General features: G+C 39.1%; 1 protein-coding gene across 3 annotated transcripts; it reads left to right on the forward strand.

The window, feature by feature from the left end:
- The first annotated feature begins 586 nt into the window (after positions 1-586).
- Positions 587-21,120, forward strand: topaz1 (testis and ovary specific TOPAZ 1). Of its 3 annotated transcripts, XM_057828091.1 has the most exons (21): positions 587-747; positions 844-986; positions 3,587-5,141; positions 5,225-5,271; positions 5,461-5,555; positions 5,629-5,675; positions 5,745-5,809; positions 5,880-5,920; positions 7,739-7,825; positions 8,420-8,477; positions 8,580-8,731; positions 8,888-8,980; positions 12,868-12,971; positions 13,060-13,111; positions 13,187-13,358; positions 13,448-13,548; positions 14,915-15,080; positions 15,156-15,308; positions 20,243-20,446; positions 20,563-20,749; positions 20,825-21,120. In XM_057828091.1, the coding sequence occupies exons 1-21, from the start codon at positions 707-709 to the stop codon at positions 21,021-21,023; spliced, it is 3,762 nt and encodes a 1,253-aa protein (XP_057684074.1). In that variant the 5' UTR covers positions 587-706; the 3' UTR covers positions 21,024-21,120. The 3 variants fall into 3 exon arrangements, with proteins under 3 accessions (XP_057684074.1, XP_057684076.1, XP_057684075.1); XM_057828093.1 differs by having other exon boundaries at positions 587-986; positions 20,825-21,119; XM_057828092.1 differs by having other exon boundaries at positions 601-1,041; positions 20,825-21,119.
- The last annotated feature ends 933 nt before the right edge of the window (positions 21,121-22,053 follow it).

Consider the following 22,053-nt stretch of genomic DNA (forward strand, 5'->3'; position numbering starts at 1 on the left):
ACAAATGATCAAAACATAATATGAAAAAATAGAGACTACATTTGACAGGTACAGAAAATGTAAATGGTCATTGTACAAAGCTTAGAGATCATATATAAAACTAGATATCTGTTAGGCGCTCTGAACCAATATGGATGATTGTCGTCATTTGTCGGCCATTTTGCGATGAGGCCGTTCTGTAATTATTTTGTAGAGGAGCGTTTACTCTGAAAGATTGCTACAGATTGCTCAATTTTTTTTTTTTTTAATATCAGATTATCATCATTGTCATTTTACTTTGCATGTATATCAAGCCTGGATCATAGCCACGTTAATATAGTTTCTTATAAACCAACATAATTTCCCCCGACGCAAGGTGGCCGCCAGTTACCGTCACTCAAGTCAAATTAGTGCTAGAGGCAATTCGTGTTAGCTGTTTTCCCCTTAATCTAGCACTACATTTGCGATATCTATGGCAAAAAAAAAAAAAAACCGTTCTATTTTATTTTATTTTTTAATAACCACGCATAGTGGTTGTTTTGTAGCCTAATCCTAGAGCCGATTTGTAGATTGATGCCGACCAATTGCGCATGCGCGCTGCCTTCACCACCCCTTGGTTGAACTCCAATCATGACAGTATTTCCTTCATATTTTCAACACTGCAAATCACGAAACCTTAGTTTGGAATACTTTTTACGGCGACAGTTGTATTAAAGGCCGTTTGAGCATGATTCCGTCCTCGAACAGGGGCAAAATCAACCCAACAAGGTGGGAAGATGTTACCTCCCTCACTCTGGTGCCACGGTGCAGATTGGACACCAAACCAGATTTCCCCAAAATCATGTCAGAGTGTGTCCATGACAGGACGTTCATAACGGGGTCGAACACCGATTCGGGAAAAGCGGACACCAAGGCAAACTATTCACAAGGTGTTTGGCTCAACCGTGGGAGGGCAAGCGGAGTGATGTCGACGGGGCTCATTCCCAGGCGGCATGAAAGGACTACAGGCTAGTATCGAGAAAGTTCAACACACTCAAGGCTTTCTATCGAATTGGTGGGTGGGTGAGTAGCATTAGCGACTATGAAAACCGAAATATTGACCACCGCTCAAAGTTTTCGAATGAAAAACGAATAAAGCTGAACGCGAGTGTGCCTCACATTGTAATAAAACAGAAAAAGGCTTCGAGCAAAGTGAAGGCCACGTTGAGTCGTGACCGTAATCCAGCACAACCTCGACCGATAAAGTCAATAATTGCTATTTTTAGCCGTGTTGTTCGATAAAGTTGTGTTAAAATCACTTTATGAGTTTTTTTTTTTTTAGTTTTCTTTCTCGGGCACGAATGGCAAAGTTTAGTTTTACTGTCGCAAGTGTTTTCAATCTGCATGATATGAGGGTATGCTAAGCTATTATGCTAAATGTTTTATAAAGTGTTTTCTTGTGACCGCTATGAACGGGGTGGTGGAAATTCGAAACCTCTATACACAAATATAAAATTTTCAGATTTGGACCGGGAAATCTTCAAATTTCATTGTTTTAGATGAGCAGCCATGCTTAAGTGAGGAGAAAAAAGTGGCAGTAGTATATTTTTTTGTATTGATATTAGGGGTGTGACAAAATATAGAAATGGTGATATATCGTGATACTTTGTATCCCAAAAGGTTATCGATATGCTCTTGTCAAGAATCGAGATATCGGTTTAAAAAGGTGTAAATTAAATAAATAAATAAAAAAGGCTGCCATTGACGGTGCTCGACGCCCAATCCATTTAGACTGGGAACGTTCGATTTTCAGGGCATTTACAGGTCACTTGCTTTTCATTTTAGGGCATTCCCAGGTCACTTCCTGTTCTGTAACGCCAAATAAACCGCAAGTGACCCATACAATACCCCAAAATCAACAGGAAGTAACTGAAAATCAGCAGGTAAATGACCTTAAATGGCCCAAAATTACTCATTGCCTGGCATTGGCTGCCACTTACGGCCATAGACGTTCAATCCGTTTGAAGTGGGAGGGATGGCAGCGAATGAACATTCGAGCAAAGATGGCAAAGGTGGATTAGACGTCTACTAGTGATAAACTCATTCAAATTCACAGCAGAAGCTTGTTTTTCTGTTTATTAGTTTTTTGTAGAATATCCTAGAATGATTTCCTGACCAATGTATCGAAAATCGTTGTATCGCTATATCGTCAGATCATCGTTATCGTGAGCTTTGTATCGCAAATTGTATCGTATCGTGAGGTACCAAGAGGTTCCCACTCCTAATTGATATGTCATAGATTTCACAATCAGTTGACGAGATTCTGGGCCGATCCGTAGGGGGCCTATTTTCAAAAGCTTAAAATTAAGATATTTTCAAAACCAAAGCCGCTGACAAAGTGTGTCGTTTTAAAGCTGTTCTTAGTATAGAATCTGGATTCTGAAGTATGTGGGATAAAATCTAGAAATTGTTATTTATATGACGAACATGACATGCTTTTATTTTGAAATGTTCACCGGAAGTACGGTCGCTAAACCGCTAACCGTAAGCTTTACAGCCCGCAGGTTTGCGTTTTTGGCGAAGATTACCAATGTTTTATAGCAGGCTAAAGTAGGTTGTCTTTTTTTTTCTCATTAGCCTCAATGTAGCAATGCTAACGTTTGGTTGTCTTTTTTTCTCGTTAGCCTCAATGTAGCAATGCTAACGTTTACGGTGTTGAATATAGATGTGTTTCCTTATTTTGTATGTCTGAACTTTAATTCTACGGCGTGTTGATGATCAATAAACATCTGTGAAAGGAACTGGAGTCTGATATGCCATCAACACGCGCGTACAACATGATAAAGAAAATTACCGCCCTCATTTTTATTTACCATGCCATAAATGGACTCATTGCATATCGCGACAGGCTTAGCAACTTCAACAAAACATGTCGTTAGTTAGTTAGATGGACTTACGATCTGCCAGTTTGATGTCTCCTGTCGTCTTCCAAAATTACAACTGGGTGATGGCACTTTAGGTGTTCATTCACAGCCCACGTACAGCCTTGTATGCAATCTTGGCATTGAAGAGACAGGACAAACCAGTGTACCCTCCTTTGTTTTGTTGAAATAAGCCATTTTTTTGGCCAGTCTGGTGTGGTTTTTGTGCCGCTTTCCCCACTTCCGAGCGTCATTCTCAACTTTCCACGCATATATTTTTTTAAACCTTCATTAATCGTCGACGGGATGTTGTACTCGTGGACGCTTTTACCTCATCGTTTTAGGATTAGGGATAGTGCTACTCATTAATTTTTCTTTACTATTTCTTGCATGCCTATGTTCATAATCATGGAAATACGCATATGTTCAGTACCGAGTGGTAACATGCATCTTATCTTCTGTTTATCCTGAATAAATGAGACATTTTAGTTTTAAATTTGCCACCGCGCAAGCCACTATTTTATGTACTGTGCACTTTGTTCATTGCAATCAGTTTATTTGAACACAAAAATACGGATGTTAGTCCTGCAATGTGAATAGGTGATTCTAAACAAGGCTAATTAAATGTCGGAACTGTAAGACAAAGTTCTGTTTTTGACTTAGAGATTTTGGTAGAAATGTGAATCCAAGCTTTACTTCCCATCCAGGTTCCGAAGGTACCTTGAGAAGAATTGTTCGAGCCTGGGGCTGTGGTCTATGTGGTGACTGTAAAATTCTTCCTTCTCAGAGGAGGCCACTTGCCAATCAAGTGCTAAAAAATTGTGACCCTGGCTGTGAAAAGCAAAACGTCACTCAAATACTTAAGCAAGACCTCTGCCCCAAAGTTGAGCTTTGTAAAGTAATTCTACACTCTGACACGGGCTGCCATGATTGTGGCTTTGTGCTACCAGATGCTCTCAAGACCAAGACTGTGCATTGTTTCAAGCAGGACGTGACAGATGCTGGATTTCAGATCTTGCCAAGTTGTTTAGGCCACCATAAACAAGGAAGTGACATGCACCAAAATGGTACGTTGAGTCCTAAATTGAAAGCCGATAATGTCTCTCAGTTTTGTGGTTTGACTGAAAACCGGAGACTACTGAAATACAATTCAGACACAGGCACTTCAGTTAACGTTACTGCTCATCCGTTCGTTAAAAATTGGGAGAATGATTTCTCTTCAACCTCGTCAACGTCTGCCTTCATTGGTAACACTACAGGAGAGCACATCATTAAGTCTGACCTTTGGAGGGCGACTGACACCATAGGAACAGAGATAGGTGAGGACAAAATAAAACATAAGAGGGCTACTAAAAAAAACGGCACTTTGGAAGTTACTCCGGAATGGAACACAGTTAAGAATTTCCTTGTAAATGAGATAAAAAGATGCAGGACTTCAAACTGTCACAGTCAAGCACAGCCAGAATCTACAGTTGGGACATGCAGCACTTTTAATGAAAACTGCCTTCCCGAAGAGTCTTGTGAAGAGGGAGATAGTCCACGAGGGTCTGAGATGCTGGAGGAAACATCAGAACTGTCAGATGATGACCCAGCGTCATTTACCTGCCAAAGGGTGAGGGTCCAAAATAGAAAAAGAAGAGATTCCTGTGCACGGACGTATATGGAATGGCACCGCAAGCGAAGGCTTATATGCAGATCGACAAACTCCGGAAACTACACAACTGTAATTTCATCTTTTTCATTTGTTCCAAGAGACTTGTCATCCTCTTCCAGTACGAGTGTTGATGAAAATGACAGTGTTGATGGCAAGTGTTTGGAAGGAACTAGTGAAGAAGCTAGTGAGAAAGAAGATGAACCCGAAAAACCTGAACTGGAAGACACAAACTCAGACCATTTTCCAGATCTTGCCAAACCCAGTTCTTCTGCCTGTTGTTTGGATGATGGTGATGGTGGTGATCGTGGCGATGATGATGATCAGCCATCTTCTGCTAGTGAATCAGAATCTAGTTCATCTGAAGCAGCAGACGAAGAAGACGCAAAAGGGTGTCCAAATGAAAGTGGAGTGGGTGATACTCAGTTGTCCTGTTTGGATGAGTTCACAGCATATCAACATGATATCCTGCTAGTTCATGTAAACCATGATGACTCTGAGCTCTTTGGCAACCTACCCCAGGAGAGTCTGTTGAAACTAGGCCCCAACAGAGTTCACGAAGACCCAAACCCTTGCACGAAATTTGGAGTGTCACAGACTTTACAGCAAAGGTAAAGCTTCATATTTGACTACATCTCCCAGTTGCTAAAAGCTTATTATGACAACATACTGTGCTATATTACTTGTGTTTCAGTCGGACTCCAGTTAATATAAATCTTCCAAGCAGCAGTCAAGAGGACGGTATGGCCAATTTAAAAAAACATTGCTGACAGTTATAATGTTGCTTTTATTGATGACAGACCACAGGCAAACTATTAAGCATTGTTCATAAAACTCAATACATAAATGTCATTTTGTCTAAGGACTTCGAGTGAAGATATCTCATGATAGTAATTCTTTTTTTTTTTTTTTTTTTGGTACATTTTACAGACGAGAGCTCAAGTAGGCCGTGGAGACCTAAGGGGAGTACCTCTCCCAAAATCAAAACCAACTTGTTTAGAGGAAACAAACAAACAAAACAAAGGGTAATCACTCATAACTTCAAATGTTTATGACATACAAAATAACATTTTTGTAATGTAGCGTGCTATTTTGCAGATTACATTTAATTCCAGCGTAGACATCGGTAGAGACATCCAGGAAAGGTATGTTGTAACAAAATTCAACTCATTCAAGTGTTCTAGTTTTACTTTCATTGTCTTTTTTTAAAACAGTCACATGCATGTTGAGACGGCGGCTGATTCGCATGACATTCCTCCGCTTTTGACCGTGAGAAATGGTGAGAAATGGTGGAAATACAAGCAGTAAAAGTTTTGAATTACTCCTAATGGTTGCTTTGCTTCATACAGGTACAAAGCAGACGGAACCTAGGTCTCATAAATTTAATTCTGTAAGTATTGCATCAATAAGGAAAGGTTACCCTATTCCAGTCGAAGAAACGCGTGGATGTATTTATATGCCAATTGGCTTGGACAAACATAACCGAGTAAATTTAATAAAAAGCCTCCTATATTGTTGTACCTTATATCCCACGAGAGGCTAGAGTTTAATAAAGACGACATGAAGTGAGGTTGACAAACCTTGTACTTTGTAATTCATGACTGGGCTTAATACACAAGCTGCTGCACTTATTTCAAATTAAATTCCAAACAATGCCATATGAGAGTAATAGTTGTACCACAAATATGCAAAGAGAGATTAAAATTGCAAAATATTACTGTATTTTTCGGACTATACGTCGCACCTGAGTATAAGTCACACCAGCCAAAAAATGCGCAATGAAAAGGGAAAAAAACATGAGTCGCACGGGAGTATAAGTCGCATTTTTTGGGGGAAATTTATTTGCTAGAATCCAGCACCAAGAACAGACATGTCATCTTGAAAGGCAATTTAAAATACAAAAGGGAACAACAGGCTGAATAGGTGTATGGTATGCTATCATTACTTGATGCTAGAAGGTAGATTGGGCCTAAAAAAAAATCATGCCCGACCCAAGCGGGCCGCGGGTATTAAAGCCCGACGTGGCCCGAGCCCGATCAATTAACTTGATTTGCTTGCCTGAGCCTGAAACCCCCCCGAAATTTTATGTTTTATTTGTAGGCACAAGCCCGAAAAAAACAAAATTTTATGTTTTATCAGTGGGGACTCAAGAGGACGAAATGCTGGTGCGGGTGCATGTATGCATAATGATAACAAATTAAAGCCTGTCTTTTGTAATGAATTCTCCCAGTTAAACAAGACTGTAAGATGGATATTCAATAAACATTTATGTTTTATATTTGCGTGTCTGTTCTAACATGCGGATAGTGGATTTGACATTTATTTTGATCTCGAGTTGGCAGAAAAAAACCGCAAGTTTTCTCAATGTTTAAATAGTCTACATATTTTGATGATCATTATAAATGCATTTACACAACAAAATAACACTGGAAAAGTTTGTTAAATATATTTCTCGTATGAGATCAAAGCGCCACATTCGTTTACATTTAGCGAAGCCAACAATCAATTAGAATCCTTTCCATATCCCACTCCTACCGCAGTTGTTTGCTTTTCATTTCCCCTGTCTTTAGTTTGTTTTTCACTCCTATAGCTGCTCCATATCGAAAAGGAAATGCCAGGATGCTCGTGGAAGGCGCCAGGGTGCGGGAGGGGAAGATTGAAAAGAGAGCCACTGCGTTCACGTGCGCAGGCATGCACAGCGACAGCGCCTTCTCTGTTTTATCCAAATTATTAATTTTATTTAACATCCATACATCGTTTTAGTATAAATATATGAATATATTTATTTTTTAAAAAGTTAGCGAGAGAGAAGTAAATAATCACACATAAGTTGCTCCAGAGTATAAGACGCACTGTCTGCCAAACTATTGAAAAAAAACTGCGACTTATAGTCCGAAAAATATGGTACTGTTTTTAAAATCTGAACCACAGTTTCATGTTCACTGAAGTTTGAATGTTGTGTAAAATGTTTAAAAAAAAAAAAAAAAAAGGTAAATTATGAATTTTTTTTTCTCAATTGAATACACAACAAAGACAAGGTATTTAATGTTTAAATGTCTTTAATTGAACATGGAAGATTCAAAAATCTTTGTAATCTGTTTATTTTACAGTTTACACAAAGTCCCAACTAGAAGTGTTTCATATAAAAGTGATATTTTTCAAGAACCATTTGAGTAACTTGAAAACTTTTACTCTGTTAAACATTCAGTACTGCAGAATGTTCTTCAGTGAATCGCAAACCTGTAGTTACAAGATGTGCCGCTTCCTGCATGTGCCAAAGGAGGGCGATGAGGAGGTATGCTGAGCAGTAAAAACACATTGAAATGTAAAGTGAACCTCCAGATTTGTGGGAAAAACTCATAATTTCTTTGGATTTCAACAATTTCCCCATGGTAATAATGTGATTGGCCATGATATTTCTTTTCTCACATTCTTCTTAACACAATGTAAGAACTGCAAGTCATGACCAGCGAATCTGTACAACTGCAGGAGCATTTGACTTGAAGTTTTAAAGGGATTCAAAGTGTACAGTCATGTTAAAAAGTTAGGACACCCCATTAAATATTCAGTTCTTTAATTAGAAATGTTCGCATATTCACATGTTCACACCTGTAAATGCCCCAAAATGGCTTGTTTTTCTGTTTATTAGTTGTTTTATAGAATATCCTAGGATTGCCTGACCTGTGTATCGATAATTGTATCGCCATATCGTAAGATCGTTATCGTGAGCCTTGTATCTCAAATCGCATTGTATCGTGAAATACCTAGAGGTTGCCACTCCAGGTGTATAGTAGGGGTATGCTTGAAGCTATATTTATTTGATAGTCAACAACACCCCCTGCTGTACTTCAGATGTAAAACGATTGATTTTGGAATGTGTTCTTTACAGTTCTGTGTCAATACTGTGGTGCGTTTCACCAAAAATCCAATGTGTTTACAGAGAGCAGGTACAACTCATAATATCCTAGAAATGTGATGTACAATATAACTTATCAATGCATCAGATAATGTCTCGATGAATCTGCACTACCCTCGTCTTTTGTTTTCAGGATCTTTGTTCGCAGGCTACTACCGGAGTAATGCCCCAGGAATGTATTTCTCCATGCAAGGGTTTCTGTCACTCCTCTGGGCGCTACTGAAAGCAGGCCTCATACCTGATGTTCTGTCAGTGCTCAACGTCTGCTTGAGTCACAAGATAGTGGTAAGTTTGGGTTCCAGTGAGCCTCTTTGTAATGTGTCTTATTGCCCAGCAGATGGCAGAATATGTAGATTGTTGGGAATATAGTACTGCTCCGCAGTACTGAAGAAAATACTCGTACTCTCAATATAATTGTTTTATGTTCTTCACGCTTGCCAGCCGACTCAAGAGTTTCTGCTTGCACTTTTCACCTCGGTAAGAGAGCGAGGTCTCACCAGTATTGTACCTCCCCTCATCCAGCTCACTTACAAGGTAAATTAACTAAGGATGTCCCAATCGCATATTTTTGCACCTGAGTCGGAGTCACCTGATTTTGAGAATGTATTAATAGTGTCCTGATCCGATACCTAAAAAAAAAAGTTTTTTTTAATTGTACATTGTACTGTACAATTTACTGTACTTCCTTTTCAGCTTTTTCCGGGTGTGTTTTTGGGTATAAAACGTTCAGTATTATGACAAAGTATCTGAACCTTTTGGAATTTCTCACATTTCTGCATAAAATCACCATCAAATGTGATCTGATCTTTGTCAAAATCACACAGATGAAAAAACAGGGTCTTTTACTAAAGCCACCCAAACATTTATAGATTTTCATATTTTAATGAAGATGGTATGCAAACGATGGCAAAAGGGGGAAAAATAGTAAGTGAACCATCACGTTAAATATTTTGTGGTCTACCCCCCCACCCCCGGGCATATCGATCAGGACTAATCTTGGCCCATTCTTCTCTACAAAACTGCTGTATTTCAGTCAAGATTACTGGCATGTCTGGCATGAATCGCTGTCTTTAAATCAAGCCACAGCATTTCAATGGGGTTCAAGTCTGGACTTTGACTTGGCCACTCCAGAACTTGTATTTTGTTCTTCTGTAACCATTCTGAAGTTGATTTACTTCTGTGTTTTGGATCATTGTCTTGTTGCAGCATCCATCCTCTTGTTAGCTTCAACTGTCTGACAGCCTTGGGTTTTCCTGTAAAACCATTCTGATAAACTTTTGAATTCATTCTCATATTAATGATTGCAAGTTGTCCAGGCCCTGAGGTAGCAAAACAGCCCCAAATCATGATGCACCCTCCACCATGCTTCCCTGTGGGGATGAGGTGTTGATGTTGGTAAGCTGTTCCCTTTTCCGCCACACATGACGTTGTGTGTTACTCCGAAACAATTCAACTTTGGTTTCATCAGTCCACAAAATATTTTGCCAAATCTTTGGAGTGTCCAAGTGCCTTTTTGCGAACATTAAACGGGCAACAATGTTTTTTTAGACAGCAGTGGTTTCCTCCGTGGAGTCCTCCCATGAACACCATTCTTGGCCATAGAAACATACATACTAGTACATATAGCTGATGTGTGCACAGTGATGTTGGACTGTGCCAGGGATTTCTGTAAGTCTTATCAGAACCTCTAGGGTTCTTTTTTACCTCTCTGAGTATTCTGCACTCTTGTATTCTGAACTCTTGGCGTCATCTTTGGTGGACAACCACTTCTTGTGAGAGAAGCAACAGTGCCAAATTCCTTCCATTTGTTGACAACTTCTCTGACTGTCAGTTGATGAACATCCAGACTTTTAGAGATGATTTTGTATCCTTTCCCAGCTTTATACATATCAACAATCCTTGATCGCAGGTCTTCAGACAGCTCTTTTGCCTTAGCCATGATGTACATCAGACAATGCTTCTCATCAAGACAATTCTTACCAGGTGTGTTTGATAGTGGGCAGGGCAGCTTTAAACCACTCATCAGTGATTGGGCACGCGCCTGACTTAAATTGTTTAGTAAAAATTGGTTTCAATTGCTCTTGAAGTCTCCTGTGGAAGAGAGTTCACTTATTTTCCCCCTTCTGTCATTGTTTGCATGCTATCCACGTTAAAATATTAAACCTATAAATTAAAGATACACGATAATATCGGTCACCGATAATTATCGGCCGATAATGGCAATTATGACGTCACACAGATAATCCAGATAATAAAAAAATTCAACCGATAATGCAATCCGATAATTATATACTTGATTTTGCCTCCAAATGTGCTCAACCGAAGAATTCAGCACGCCGCCTCCTCAGCCCCTCCCTTCTCTGAAGCCCCTGAGGGAGGAGTGGTTGAGGAGGCGGAGTTACAAGACAAGAAGTAGTTGAATATTATGGCGGCTGTTACTAAAAAAACGACGCTCTCGCCATCTGTGAAACATGTACCGTACAAGTTCCACGAGGCAGAAAGAACGCGTCCTCATTCAAAACCACTAACCCAGCAGCCATTTAAAACTGCATCACAAAGAATTTTGGAACATATACGAGGCTGCTGCTAGCAGGAATGCTAAAGCTATTGTAAACACTAAGCTAAACTACAGGGCTTGTGACGATACAGAGTTGGGCTGTTTGGGAATGCAGCCCAAGGCGGGTGGTAAATTCCGACGGAGCCCGCCGCTTTGGCCAGTCCGGCAGGCCGCCGCCGCCGCCTCGCCATAGGCGGGGCGGGCCGAGCCCGGTTCCCCGGCCTCTGGACCTCCGGCGAACACCCCGGTTTCTCGAGCGTTCCCCCACGGCGTGCGAGCAGAGCCAGGACCCGAATACGCCGCGGCGAACCGGCCGGGGCGGGCGGGCGGATTATCCGGCACTAATGAAGCTGCTGCCGAGACGAGACACAGTTTTTTTTTTTTTTACCTTAATGACACGAGAACCAAAGCCCTGGATAAAAGAAATAATGCAGTTTATACGACCACCATTCTTCATGAAAAAGTGATGTCCGGTAAGCAAGCTTATCATGACGGCACAGTGGTTATAAGATAATTTAAACATGGAGAAAACGAAGTCAGCCAGTCAATAATGCATTCAGAATGTGAAATGACGAGCGGTCAGATGACTTTGTAACGCTGCTTTTATTTTCGGCTTAATAAAACTCAGGCACAAAACAACACGCACACGGATGCGAGCGCCAACTCCGTCCAAATAGTACTGCCGTGTATCAGTTTAGCTGCTGTAACGCAAATGTCGTGAAAGCCGCAAATGTAAACAAAGCGCTGCAGAATGGGTACATGACATCTCGCTCTTTTGAGGTAATCATTTTCACAGTGTGCAACAAAGCATATAACATTAGCAATCACTTTTCAAATTATTTAACTTATTTCTTTGCTCAATTACAGTCAATGTAGATAATCAAATTCTTAAATCAATATTCTGTAGCCACAAATATTATTCAAAATCTTTCCTTCTTCAAGTTTTTTTTTTTTTTTTTAGGATTAAGTATAATAATGTATTGCTTAAAACAAGGCTGTTAAGATTATTTTCAGATATTTTTCTTCCAAGAAATCTGAGAGAAATACACTTGAAGCGATGGCAGATAATTTCACTTATTGCCAATAGATTTACACTTAAAACTGACTAGTTTTAAGGAGGTGTGTTTTGCAGCGGATTAATGTTATATATGTTAGGAATGGCTTACTTTTAAATGCATTTTTGTGCAACTTAGGTATTTACTCTGTAAGTAATTGTTGCCAAAGGTTTACCATTACACAATGTCAGACAATCTGTCATTATTTAGATGTTTGAATTGACGACTTGTTCATACATTGTGTTGAAAAAAAGAGCAATAAATTATATTTTTGCACAGTAATATTTTCTTTTGTGTATACTTTAAAATTTTACATAAATCTTTTAATAGAATTATCGGCTTGACATTATCGGTTATCGGTTGGAATGAGGAGGAAATTATCGGTTATCGGTTAAAAAAATGCATTATCGTGCATCACTACTATAAATGTTTGGGTTGTCTTAGTTAAAGCAGACACTGTATTTACATCTGTGTGATTTTGACAGAGATCAGATCACATTTGATGGTGATTTTATGCAGAAATGAGAAATTCCAAAAGCTTCAGATACTTTTTCATACCACTGTATATATTTTTTGTTTATTTTTGCAATGCCATTGTATTTTTGAATTGTTACTTTTTAGCAAAAAAAACACAACATTTTAAACTTGAAAACCCAATCTTTTTCGCCCATTCCGGTCCTCCGAAAAATAGCGCGATCGGGCCAATTTCCGATCACATGACCGGATGGAGCACATGCCTAAAATTAACCAAATTTTGCCTGTTTGTTTTATATATGCCTGCGCTTGATAAAGTGTCCACTTACTGACAGATGGCCAGTGAGCATTTGATGCTGAACATGGATTGCTTTGACAATTTTAAAAAGACTCCTGAATTTCAGAAGATCATTCATGGCAATAAATATTCCGTTCAAAGGTATTTTTTTTTTTTTTTTTAATAAAAATTTTAAGAACAGTTTTTCTACCTACCGATGGCAATTTAACCCCATTTTTGTGTCCACCAGTGTGCCCTTTTCAGACTCTTTGCACTTGGCCCATGTCGTCGTGGAGATAGAGGTTAGTCACGTCTTTTAAGTCTGCTTGTCCGCAAGGAAGAGCAGTTTGGAATGTGTTGCGTTACTGTGTGGCCAGCTTTGTGCAAAGCAAGGGGACTGGCGTCGCATGGGTGAGGCTTTTCGTTGCATTTGTACACCCTGCCAGCATCCCAGCCAACTGGAGCGCATCAGCGGCCGCATCGCTGTTGCTCTTCTGTCTGAGAGCAAAGACAAGCTGTCTGTGCCGTTTGTGGCATTTACTGAGACAAGTAAGCCCCATGGATAAAGGAAGGGGGTGGGGGGGTTTCACCAGCATTTCTTCAGATTTTTTTTCATGCTTTAACAATTTTTCACTCAGTGTGTGACAATGAAGACCCAAACTCCCCGTTGATGGGTTTCTGTGGCAGGATTGGAGTGTCTCTCATGCTAAGATACCATAAAACTCAGCAGTGGGACAAGGTAAATCTGAACAAACTATTTTTAATTGTAATATACAGTATTACCGTATTGGCCCGGATATAGGACGGCCCTGACTATAAGACGGCCCTGACTATAAGACGACCCCCTCTTTTTCAAGACTCGTTTGAAAAAAGACTTTTTGAATACCAAATTATTATTTTTTTTTTTACATGTTATTTGAGCTTTTTAATGCAGTCCATGAGCCAATACATCTCAGTCAGAACAAAAATAACAGATCGATTAATCTTATTCATGGTCCATCTGGTGTAAGAACAAAAAGTAAACGTTTAGACTGAAATAATTCCAAAGTTGTGATTGGCTGTATCGCGCGCAGGTTCTTCATCTATTTTACACAGACCATGCATACATCACTAACGAAACAAAACACAGCAAGACACACACGCACAGATAAAAATAAGTTAAAACAAAAATAAATAAAAAAATAACCCAAAAAAAACATAGTTCGATGATACCTTACTGTAACAGTCCCCTCCTTGAGTGGTGTTCCTCCCAACATCCACCACGTGGTGGCGCTGCTTTATTTACATTGAATATATTCTTCTTCTGTTGCTGCTTTTATGTTGGAGTTCGTCTGGGAACGCGTGTGTGCGTACCGCAGAGCTCCCGAGTGACGAGTTGTAAAGGTGATTTATTTATTTTTGTTAATAAATGTGCATAAGTTGCAGCTTGTCCCATTTTTGTTACTTTTATGCACGCATCCTACCTACTACGCGTTACAGTAGGTAACTTTGTTATTGTAATGAACAGGAAATAAAATGAAGTATTAACTGACTAACTAATAACAAATTAATTTTTATACAGAAAATAATTACAGTACGTCTGAAACAAATGATTATAACAATATATTTGAGAGAAAAAGCATGTTATTTTGCCTCATTCAAATCTTAATATCTGAACATTTAAATATGTAATCTAAAGTGCAATCACATTTGTAAATGAATGGCTTCTGGTTTTTGAAATGTAAAGAAACCAATTTATTGTGATAAAACAACAAAATTGCAATAACTGGATTAACCATCAAAGTGAGGTCTAACTGTAACTGTAGTCTTGAAACAAATCTGAATAAGGAAAAACATTGCACTAAAATAATGTAAGCTGGTTAAACTTGAGAGTAGCTGAGATCTGTCATGAGAGAACATTACTGTACTCCTCAATTCAGCATTCGCTTCAATGATATCTGGCGCCATCTAGCGTCGTGAATGGGTATAATGTCTGGACCGCGAATATAAGACGACCCCCACTTATTTTAATCCAAAAAACACAAGTCTTATATTCGGGCCAATACGGTATTTTAAATTAATCACATACAAATGATAACTTTGTCTTGTCTTTTTATCTTGGGTAGGGTCGAAAAGTGGTTGAAGCAATGTCCCAATCAAAAGTCAGCTACTCGAAGCCGAAAGGTTTATTCAGTAATGAGGATGGAGGGTCACGCTGCCACCTAATCACTCTGGCAGCAGAGCTCTTCCTCCTCTCTGGCAGTCTGGAAGGAGCCCTCAAAATTTTACGTGGTATTTTTTACTTTAAGCTGCGGATGCCTCTGGAACTAGATCAGAATTTTGAGGCTAACTTATCTCTAATTTCAGAAAATAAATGGTTCATAAAGTCAAGCGTGTGGCCGTGTAAGCCTCTGGACCTGGAGCATAGAAGCCGTGTGCTCATCTGTATGGCGGAGAAAACTTCACAGAGAGATACACTGGAGATTCTCTGCAATCTCCCTGGAATACAAGAGCCGAATGGTGAGAGAACATGCATAGCTTTAATCCCATACTTCTCAATTTCCTTTGATTTCATCTTTACTTGTATTTTGTTCAATTTTGACAAGTAATCTGGGTTAAATTAGGCCTGTCGCGATAACAAATTTTAGTGGGCGATAAATACTCGCATAAATTATTGCGATATGCGATATTATTGCGCCCCCACCCCCCCAATTATTTGTTTTTTAACCAATTTACAATAACACAGTAAGAACACAGTATATATTAATTAGACATGTGCCGGTTACCGGTTTCACGGTTTACCGTGGTGTGAAAACGTCGCGGTTTCAAAACCACTAAAATTTTCCGTCATACCTTAGTACGGTATTCGCTATTTTTCATGTGCCAAAATGCAGCGGCAGCGCTCACCCTTTCCCTGTTTGTTGCCGTGAGTGTCAGTGACGCTATTCTGCTAAACAGCCAGCAAACCCAAAAACACACCCAAGGCGTACTTTTCTTCAATTTATTGAGCTCTCAAATCGTGGTGAAATATACAAATGAAAACATTTAAAACGTTGTACAATTCGATTTTTCCATGTGTGATTAGGTTCAACAGGATAGCAGTAGCACCATTAAAAAGTTCGCCAAAAACAAAACACATTTTCCTTTCAAATTCAATATACAAACTAACTAAAACTTACAAAGACGAATGTTAGGCTAGGCTAAGCCTGGAGAGCAGCTTCGTCGAGTTTTTATGTCTCACAGCCGCTGAGTGAGAAGCAAGCTTGAATGAAGGGGAAAGAAAAAGGATCGCGTCAAAGATCGCTAATTGAGAAAGGAGGTCTCACTACTCACTTTTTTTTATATTTTTTTTAGATGAAACCTTACCTCAACAATACTTACATTTTAACTAATTTATAAAACTAACTTATACATTTTTAACTAACTTATTAACTTATGAATTCTTTGTTCTTTTTAACACAAAGGCATGGCATCATGTAGACCAGAGTTGACACAGTGGCTGAAAATGGCGAAACTTCACTTGAGCCCCCCCCCTCAAAAAAAGTCATACAGTATATATTTTTATTTAGAAGTGTTTTTACTTTTTTATAGCAATTATTTTGTTCTTACTCTAATATTGAGCAACTTAAGCTGTGGCTGTGGGTATAGTCTAGGTTCTATTTATTTTAATTTTATATAAAATATTTATTTGTTGTTAATTTATCTATTTTCACATTATATTCATGTTCCAATTTGCAAATATGTTTTGAAAAAAAATCCTGTTCAATGGAAAAAAAAAATATATATATATTTTTTTTAAACCCATACGTCTATCTCAAAATGTTGGAGCTATAATTGCAATACCGTGATACCGTGAAACCGCGGTATTTTTGCTCACGGTTATCGTACCGTCAAAATCTCACACCGGCACATGCCTAATATTAATACTAAGTAATATTAAGTAGTGTTGCACCGATACCATTTTTTGGGCCCGATACCGATATAGATACCTGGCTGTGCAGTATCGGCCGATACCGATACTATTCCGATACCACTCCATTTGCAAAAAATAAAAAATAAAAAACAAACATATACATATGTACGTATAAGGGATGCAACGATACAGTTAAGTCACGGTTCGGTACGATTTTCGATACAATTAAATACATTTAATGCTCTGAAACAGAAAATACAACTGTTATTATTATTATTATTTATTTTATTTTTTTTGCTAACAAGCAAAAATAACAGTGCCATCATATAAACAAGCATTTTAGTGCATAATATTTATGTGCTTACTTCTTACTGATCTGAAGAAATTTTGTATATAAGTGCTGAGAACAATCTTTACTGTTTGTAAAGTGGGGCACACTGTTGATTGCTGCAGCTCTCTTAGCAGCTACATTTACCATTTAAGCAAAACATCCTATTTGTGGTCCGAGTCCATTTGTAACATGTGCTGAATAAACAGTATTTGCAGCATTATCTATAGCCATTGGTATGGATTGATTTGGCCTGCTTAACTTCTATTCAGTCATGACGGTTTCTAATTTATCAATGTAGTATATAGACTACGCGTCGCTCTGGGCTCACGCAGCTAATGGCAAGGGAGCTAACGTAAGGCATCTAGGTTGCTATTTGATGATATCTAGTGTGTGCGCGTGATAAATGGCATGGGATCTAACATAGGACATCTAGGTTGCTGTTTGATGATATCTAGTGTGCGCGCTGCGCCGCTTGAGTGTTTTCTGGCCACAGAAGTCACTTCTGCTCATTACTGCGCAACACCAGCATATTCCAATCGACTTTCATAAACAGGACGAGTTTGAAGTACGCCACTCATTGTTCATCATGAAACCATGAGTTTGCTTAGTCTCCCACGGTTTTAAGCTTTCTGATCCCATCGGCGCTACAATAGCAGGCGTTAGCTCATGCATGCTAATCGATTATGAATGCCATGTTAGCAAATCAGTTTATCATCGCGGATATGCGTTGCAGTTAACATCCGTAATGGTGAAGGCGAAGGTGATAATTTCGTTTGGAAATTTCGAGACAAAGACATACAGTTGTCATGCATCGGGATTTGGGAAGTTGGCTCATGTAAGTAAGACTACATTTGCGTTCAAGTAATGCCAGTAGATGGTATCGGCGCCCTAAATGTTGGTACTCGTCGATACCGATACCACCAATTCGGGCCGGATCGGCGCCCCCTGCCGATACTGGTATCGGTATCGGTGCAACTTTAATATTAAGTACACCTATTTAAACGCAGTAAAAGTATACTCAATATCAATACTGCACAGAAATACAGAATGTCTTTTTCAAGAAAAAATAAAATTGCACTTCAATAACTTAAGCATTTAGGCACAGGGGTATAAAGTTGTAGTAACACAAACAATTGCACTTCAACAACAAGAGAAAAATACATTAGCAAGTAGCAATAACAAAAAATTGGCTTCACTAATTAGGCTAGGTTCATCACCCCACTATTTTCACTTGGTTTAAAATCAAAATATTCCCACACCGGGGCTGTGGTGTTTAGCTTGGAAATCCGCGTTTTCCGTCCATTTACGTCTTCCTCACTCTGCTCGCTCATTGCTGTACGCCGACAGTGCACTCGGCCCCGCCTCTCCACATTGAATGATGGTCATGCAAACTCAAATGTATAAAAACGAACATACCCAGAAGTCAATAAAACAGAGTGAATCCTCGTCACAGCATATTGCGCTGTTGGTAACAAGGAAGCCGAACTTTTAACAGCACGTCCGCGGGCCCTAAGCATGTCGCAATATGCAATAATTTCATTTATCGCACAATAAATAAAAATGAAGGGGGTAATTTTTCCACCACGATTTATCGCCTCGCGCGCACACATGTGCGCGCGTGCGGCAGACGTGCTGTTAAAAGTTCGGATTCCTTGTTACCAACCGCGCAAAATGCATCTTCGCTCCAGGTCCGGCTAAAAATAGCGCCGGAGCCAATCGTTCCCATTATATCCTATTGTTCAACGTATACCGGCCGCTTCAGTGCTCCGGATTGACTGAGGACCATCTCTGGCATGCCGTTGTTGTTGACGTGTGGGCGCTCCCTTCAGGGGTGACATTTCACACGTAGCGGCTATTTTTCGGCACAACACCGGATATTTGAGTGGCAAATTAAGAGCGCTGTGCTTCAAACTCGTCCTGTTTATGATAGTCGATTGTCATATGCTGTTGTTGTACAGTAATGAGCAGACGTGACTTATGAGGCGTTTGCTAACTTTTATAATGTGCTCACACACTAGATATCATGAAATGGCAAACTAGATGTGCTACGTCCCATGCCATTGGCTACGTGAGCCCAGAGTGATTATAGCACACGTAGTCCTTATACTACATCGATGAATTATAAACCGCAATGACTGAATGGAAGTTAAGAATGCCAAATCAATCCATACCAGTGACTATAGATAATGCTGCAAATATTGTTAATTCAGTACGTGACACAGATGGATTCGGACCACAAATAGGATGTCTTGCTCATGTAGTAAACCTAGCTGCTAAGAGAGCTGTAGCAATCAACATTGTGCGCCGCCTCACTTTACAAACAGTAAAGATTGTTCTCAGCACTTTTATACTAAATTTCTTCAGATCAGTAAGAAGTAAGCACATAGATATTATGCACTAAAATGCATGTTTATATGACGGCAATTTAATTTTTGCTCGTTTGCAAAAAAAAAAAAAAAAAAAAAAAGAATAGTTTTTTTTTTTTTTTTTTTTTTTTTCAGAGTATTAAATGTATTGAATCGGATCGAAAACCGTGTCCCCCGTATCGAAAATCGTACCGAACCGTGACTTAACTGTGTCGTTGCATCCCTATGGAACACCATTGCAGAAGCTATGAGGGGAAAAGTTTTCATTTGTCTAAATGCTTAAGTTATTAACTGCAATTGTACTTTTTTTTCTTGAAAAACACATTTTATTTATTCTGTGTTTCTGTGCGGTATTAATATTGTTGTCTTTCACTTAAGAGGCATGGTCTATTGTTTTTAGTTGTGATTTCATATCGCGTTTCAATGGGTGTACTTGATCTATTAATATATACTGTATTCTCACTGTTATTGTAAATTGGTTTTTAAAAAAATTGGGGGAGGCGCAATAATATTGCATATCGCAATAATTTATTAGATAAATTATCGCACACTAAAATTTGTCATCACGACAGCTACGTTCGTCACACATCTGCCGCACGCACGTAAGGCGATAAATCGCAGGGGGAAAATTACCGCCTTCATTTTCAATTACCCTGCGATAAATGGAATTATTGCATATAGCGACAGGCTTCGGTTAAATTGATTTTTTTTCTCTGCAACAAAAAACTAGACGCTGTGGTCTGTGATATACTTCACTGATCAAAAAACAAAGGCAATTTAAAAAATGAGAGCAAAATATTAATTAAATGTTTCACTTTTTTGTGGATGTTTTGCTCACTCTCAGATCAGGTTGACATCTCCAAGTATACACCCTTGTTTAATGCTCACCTGCAAGTATGCGTGGACAGACTGATGCTCACGGTAGCCTCGGACTCGGTGGACTTCATGCTGTCTCGAAAGCTGCCAGTAGACGGCGATGTGTTACAGAGGCTTTTGCACAAGCTGGGGAAACAAAACCTCTGGCTACGTGCACGAGAAGTCTTCAGGCGTAAGTAGTGGATGAAAGTACTTCAGTTTTATTGATGATTAGAAATTCACATTGATGCAGTAATTTGTCAATCCATCTACATTTCCTGACACTGACCTATTTTTGTCCCCGTAAAGACTCTCTAACAGTTGGCTATTACGCAGCCGTGTCGGCCCCCGCTGGCTTCATGGCACTGATTGTCCCCTGTCGGCTGGGGGAGGTGGAACTAGCTCTCACTTTTGAGATGTTAATCACTCTCAATGCTTCTGTTGTTCTCTCCCTTTCTGAGACAACACCCTCATCCCTTAGCATTACCCTGAAAAGGTAACACCTCATGTACATCTATATGGATGCATTGTTGCTGTCTTGTGATTATGATGATTCTCTTCCTCCTACCAGAGGTCAGGAGAGTGAGAGCGAGTACCTCTCAGCTGGTAGTCGCTTGCTCTCCGCGGCGCTCATCCCTCAGCCTAAGTTGGAGATCCACTACACTGCGGTGAACCCCGAACAGGAACAAGTCTTCACGCTAAGCATTGCCTCCGCTCGACGTTGGCTGCGTAGCAATCATATGTGGGCAAACGAGGTGTGGAAGCATTAGTTAAAAAAAAAAGTTTAAACAGAAGGGGTGGGGGGGTTGTTAACCAGTGTGACTAGATTATTGGATGAGTAATAAGAAAATATTGTTGCCAGTTTAAATACTGTGAATGTATATTTTTGTTTATAATGTTTTTATTAAATATTAGGCTTTATTGTTCTGTTACATGATGTTTGTGTGGCCTTTTACTATGTTTCTGAACGTTTGACTGTTTTAACTCTTAAACATGGGATTCTTGATAGTTTCAAGATTTTTGCCGTGCGCTTAATTTTATTGTCCCACTCAATTATTTCTTCCTTGGGTACAGATTTCAGAAAGGTTATAACGAGCGGGAATACTACAGATCAGAGGCCATTTGTTTTCATGAAAACACTTATTATTTTTCATCAGAATTCATAAAAGTCCTGAGTTTTTTTTTTTTTTTTTTGGTAGAATTGTGCGGCAGGCCTGATGAAATGACGCAAAATACAATTGCATGCGTGTCTAACATCTGATTAACAATTCTTAAAGTATAGACATGATTCATTATGAGGCTCAAAATGAATACATGGGAAAAATTGTGGCTTTTAGGATTGATTATTACTTTTCAATTTTGAAAAAATTGAGATTGCTACATTTATGTTGTTGTTTATGGTTCTCATGCATCAGTTAAGCAACTATATGAACCCATAAACATGAATGGGCTAAGAATTTAAATTTAGTTCTTTGTACACCACACTTGTTTTTTTGTTTTACTTGTAAAAACTACCTCAGGGCAAGTCAACACAGACCTTTCACGTGGTCAGGATGCATGAAAGTGTGTCCAATGTTATTTCACGGCAACATTGTCAAGGGGTCAGATGATGCTCTGTGAATGTTGAAAAATAACTACTATTTAAATGGCTTTTGCTGCAGATTGAACACAGGAACATCTGTGTAAGTTTAAACCGCATTACAGCCATGATGAGTAAGTCTCTTAAGGAAAAATCAGCTGTTACCCCATTACATTATGTCTAGTATTATGTAGTCAATGGATGAAAGGGTTGTTTGGAAG

This window comes from Corythoichthys intestinalis, chromosome 22 (assembly GCF_030265065.1).
Source record: "Corythoichthys intestinalis isolate RoL2023-P3 chromosome 22, ASM3026506v1, whole genome shotgun sequence".
Classification (NCBI taxonomy): Eukaryota; Metazoa; Chordata; class Actinopteri; order Syngnathiformes; family Syngnathidae; genus Corythoichthys; species Corythoichthys intestinalis.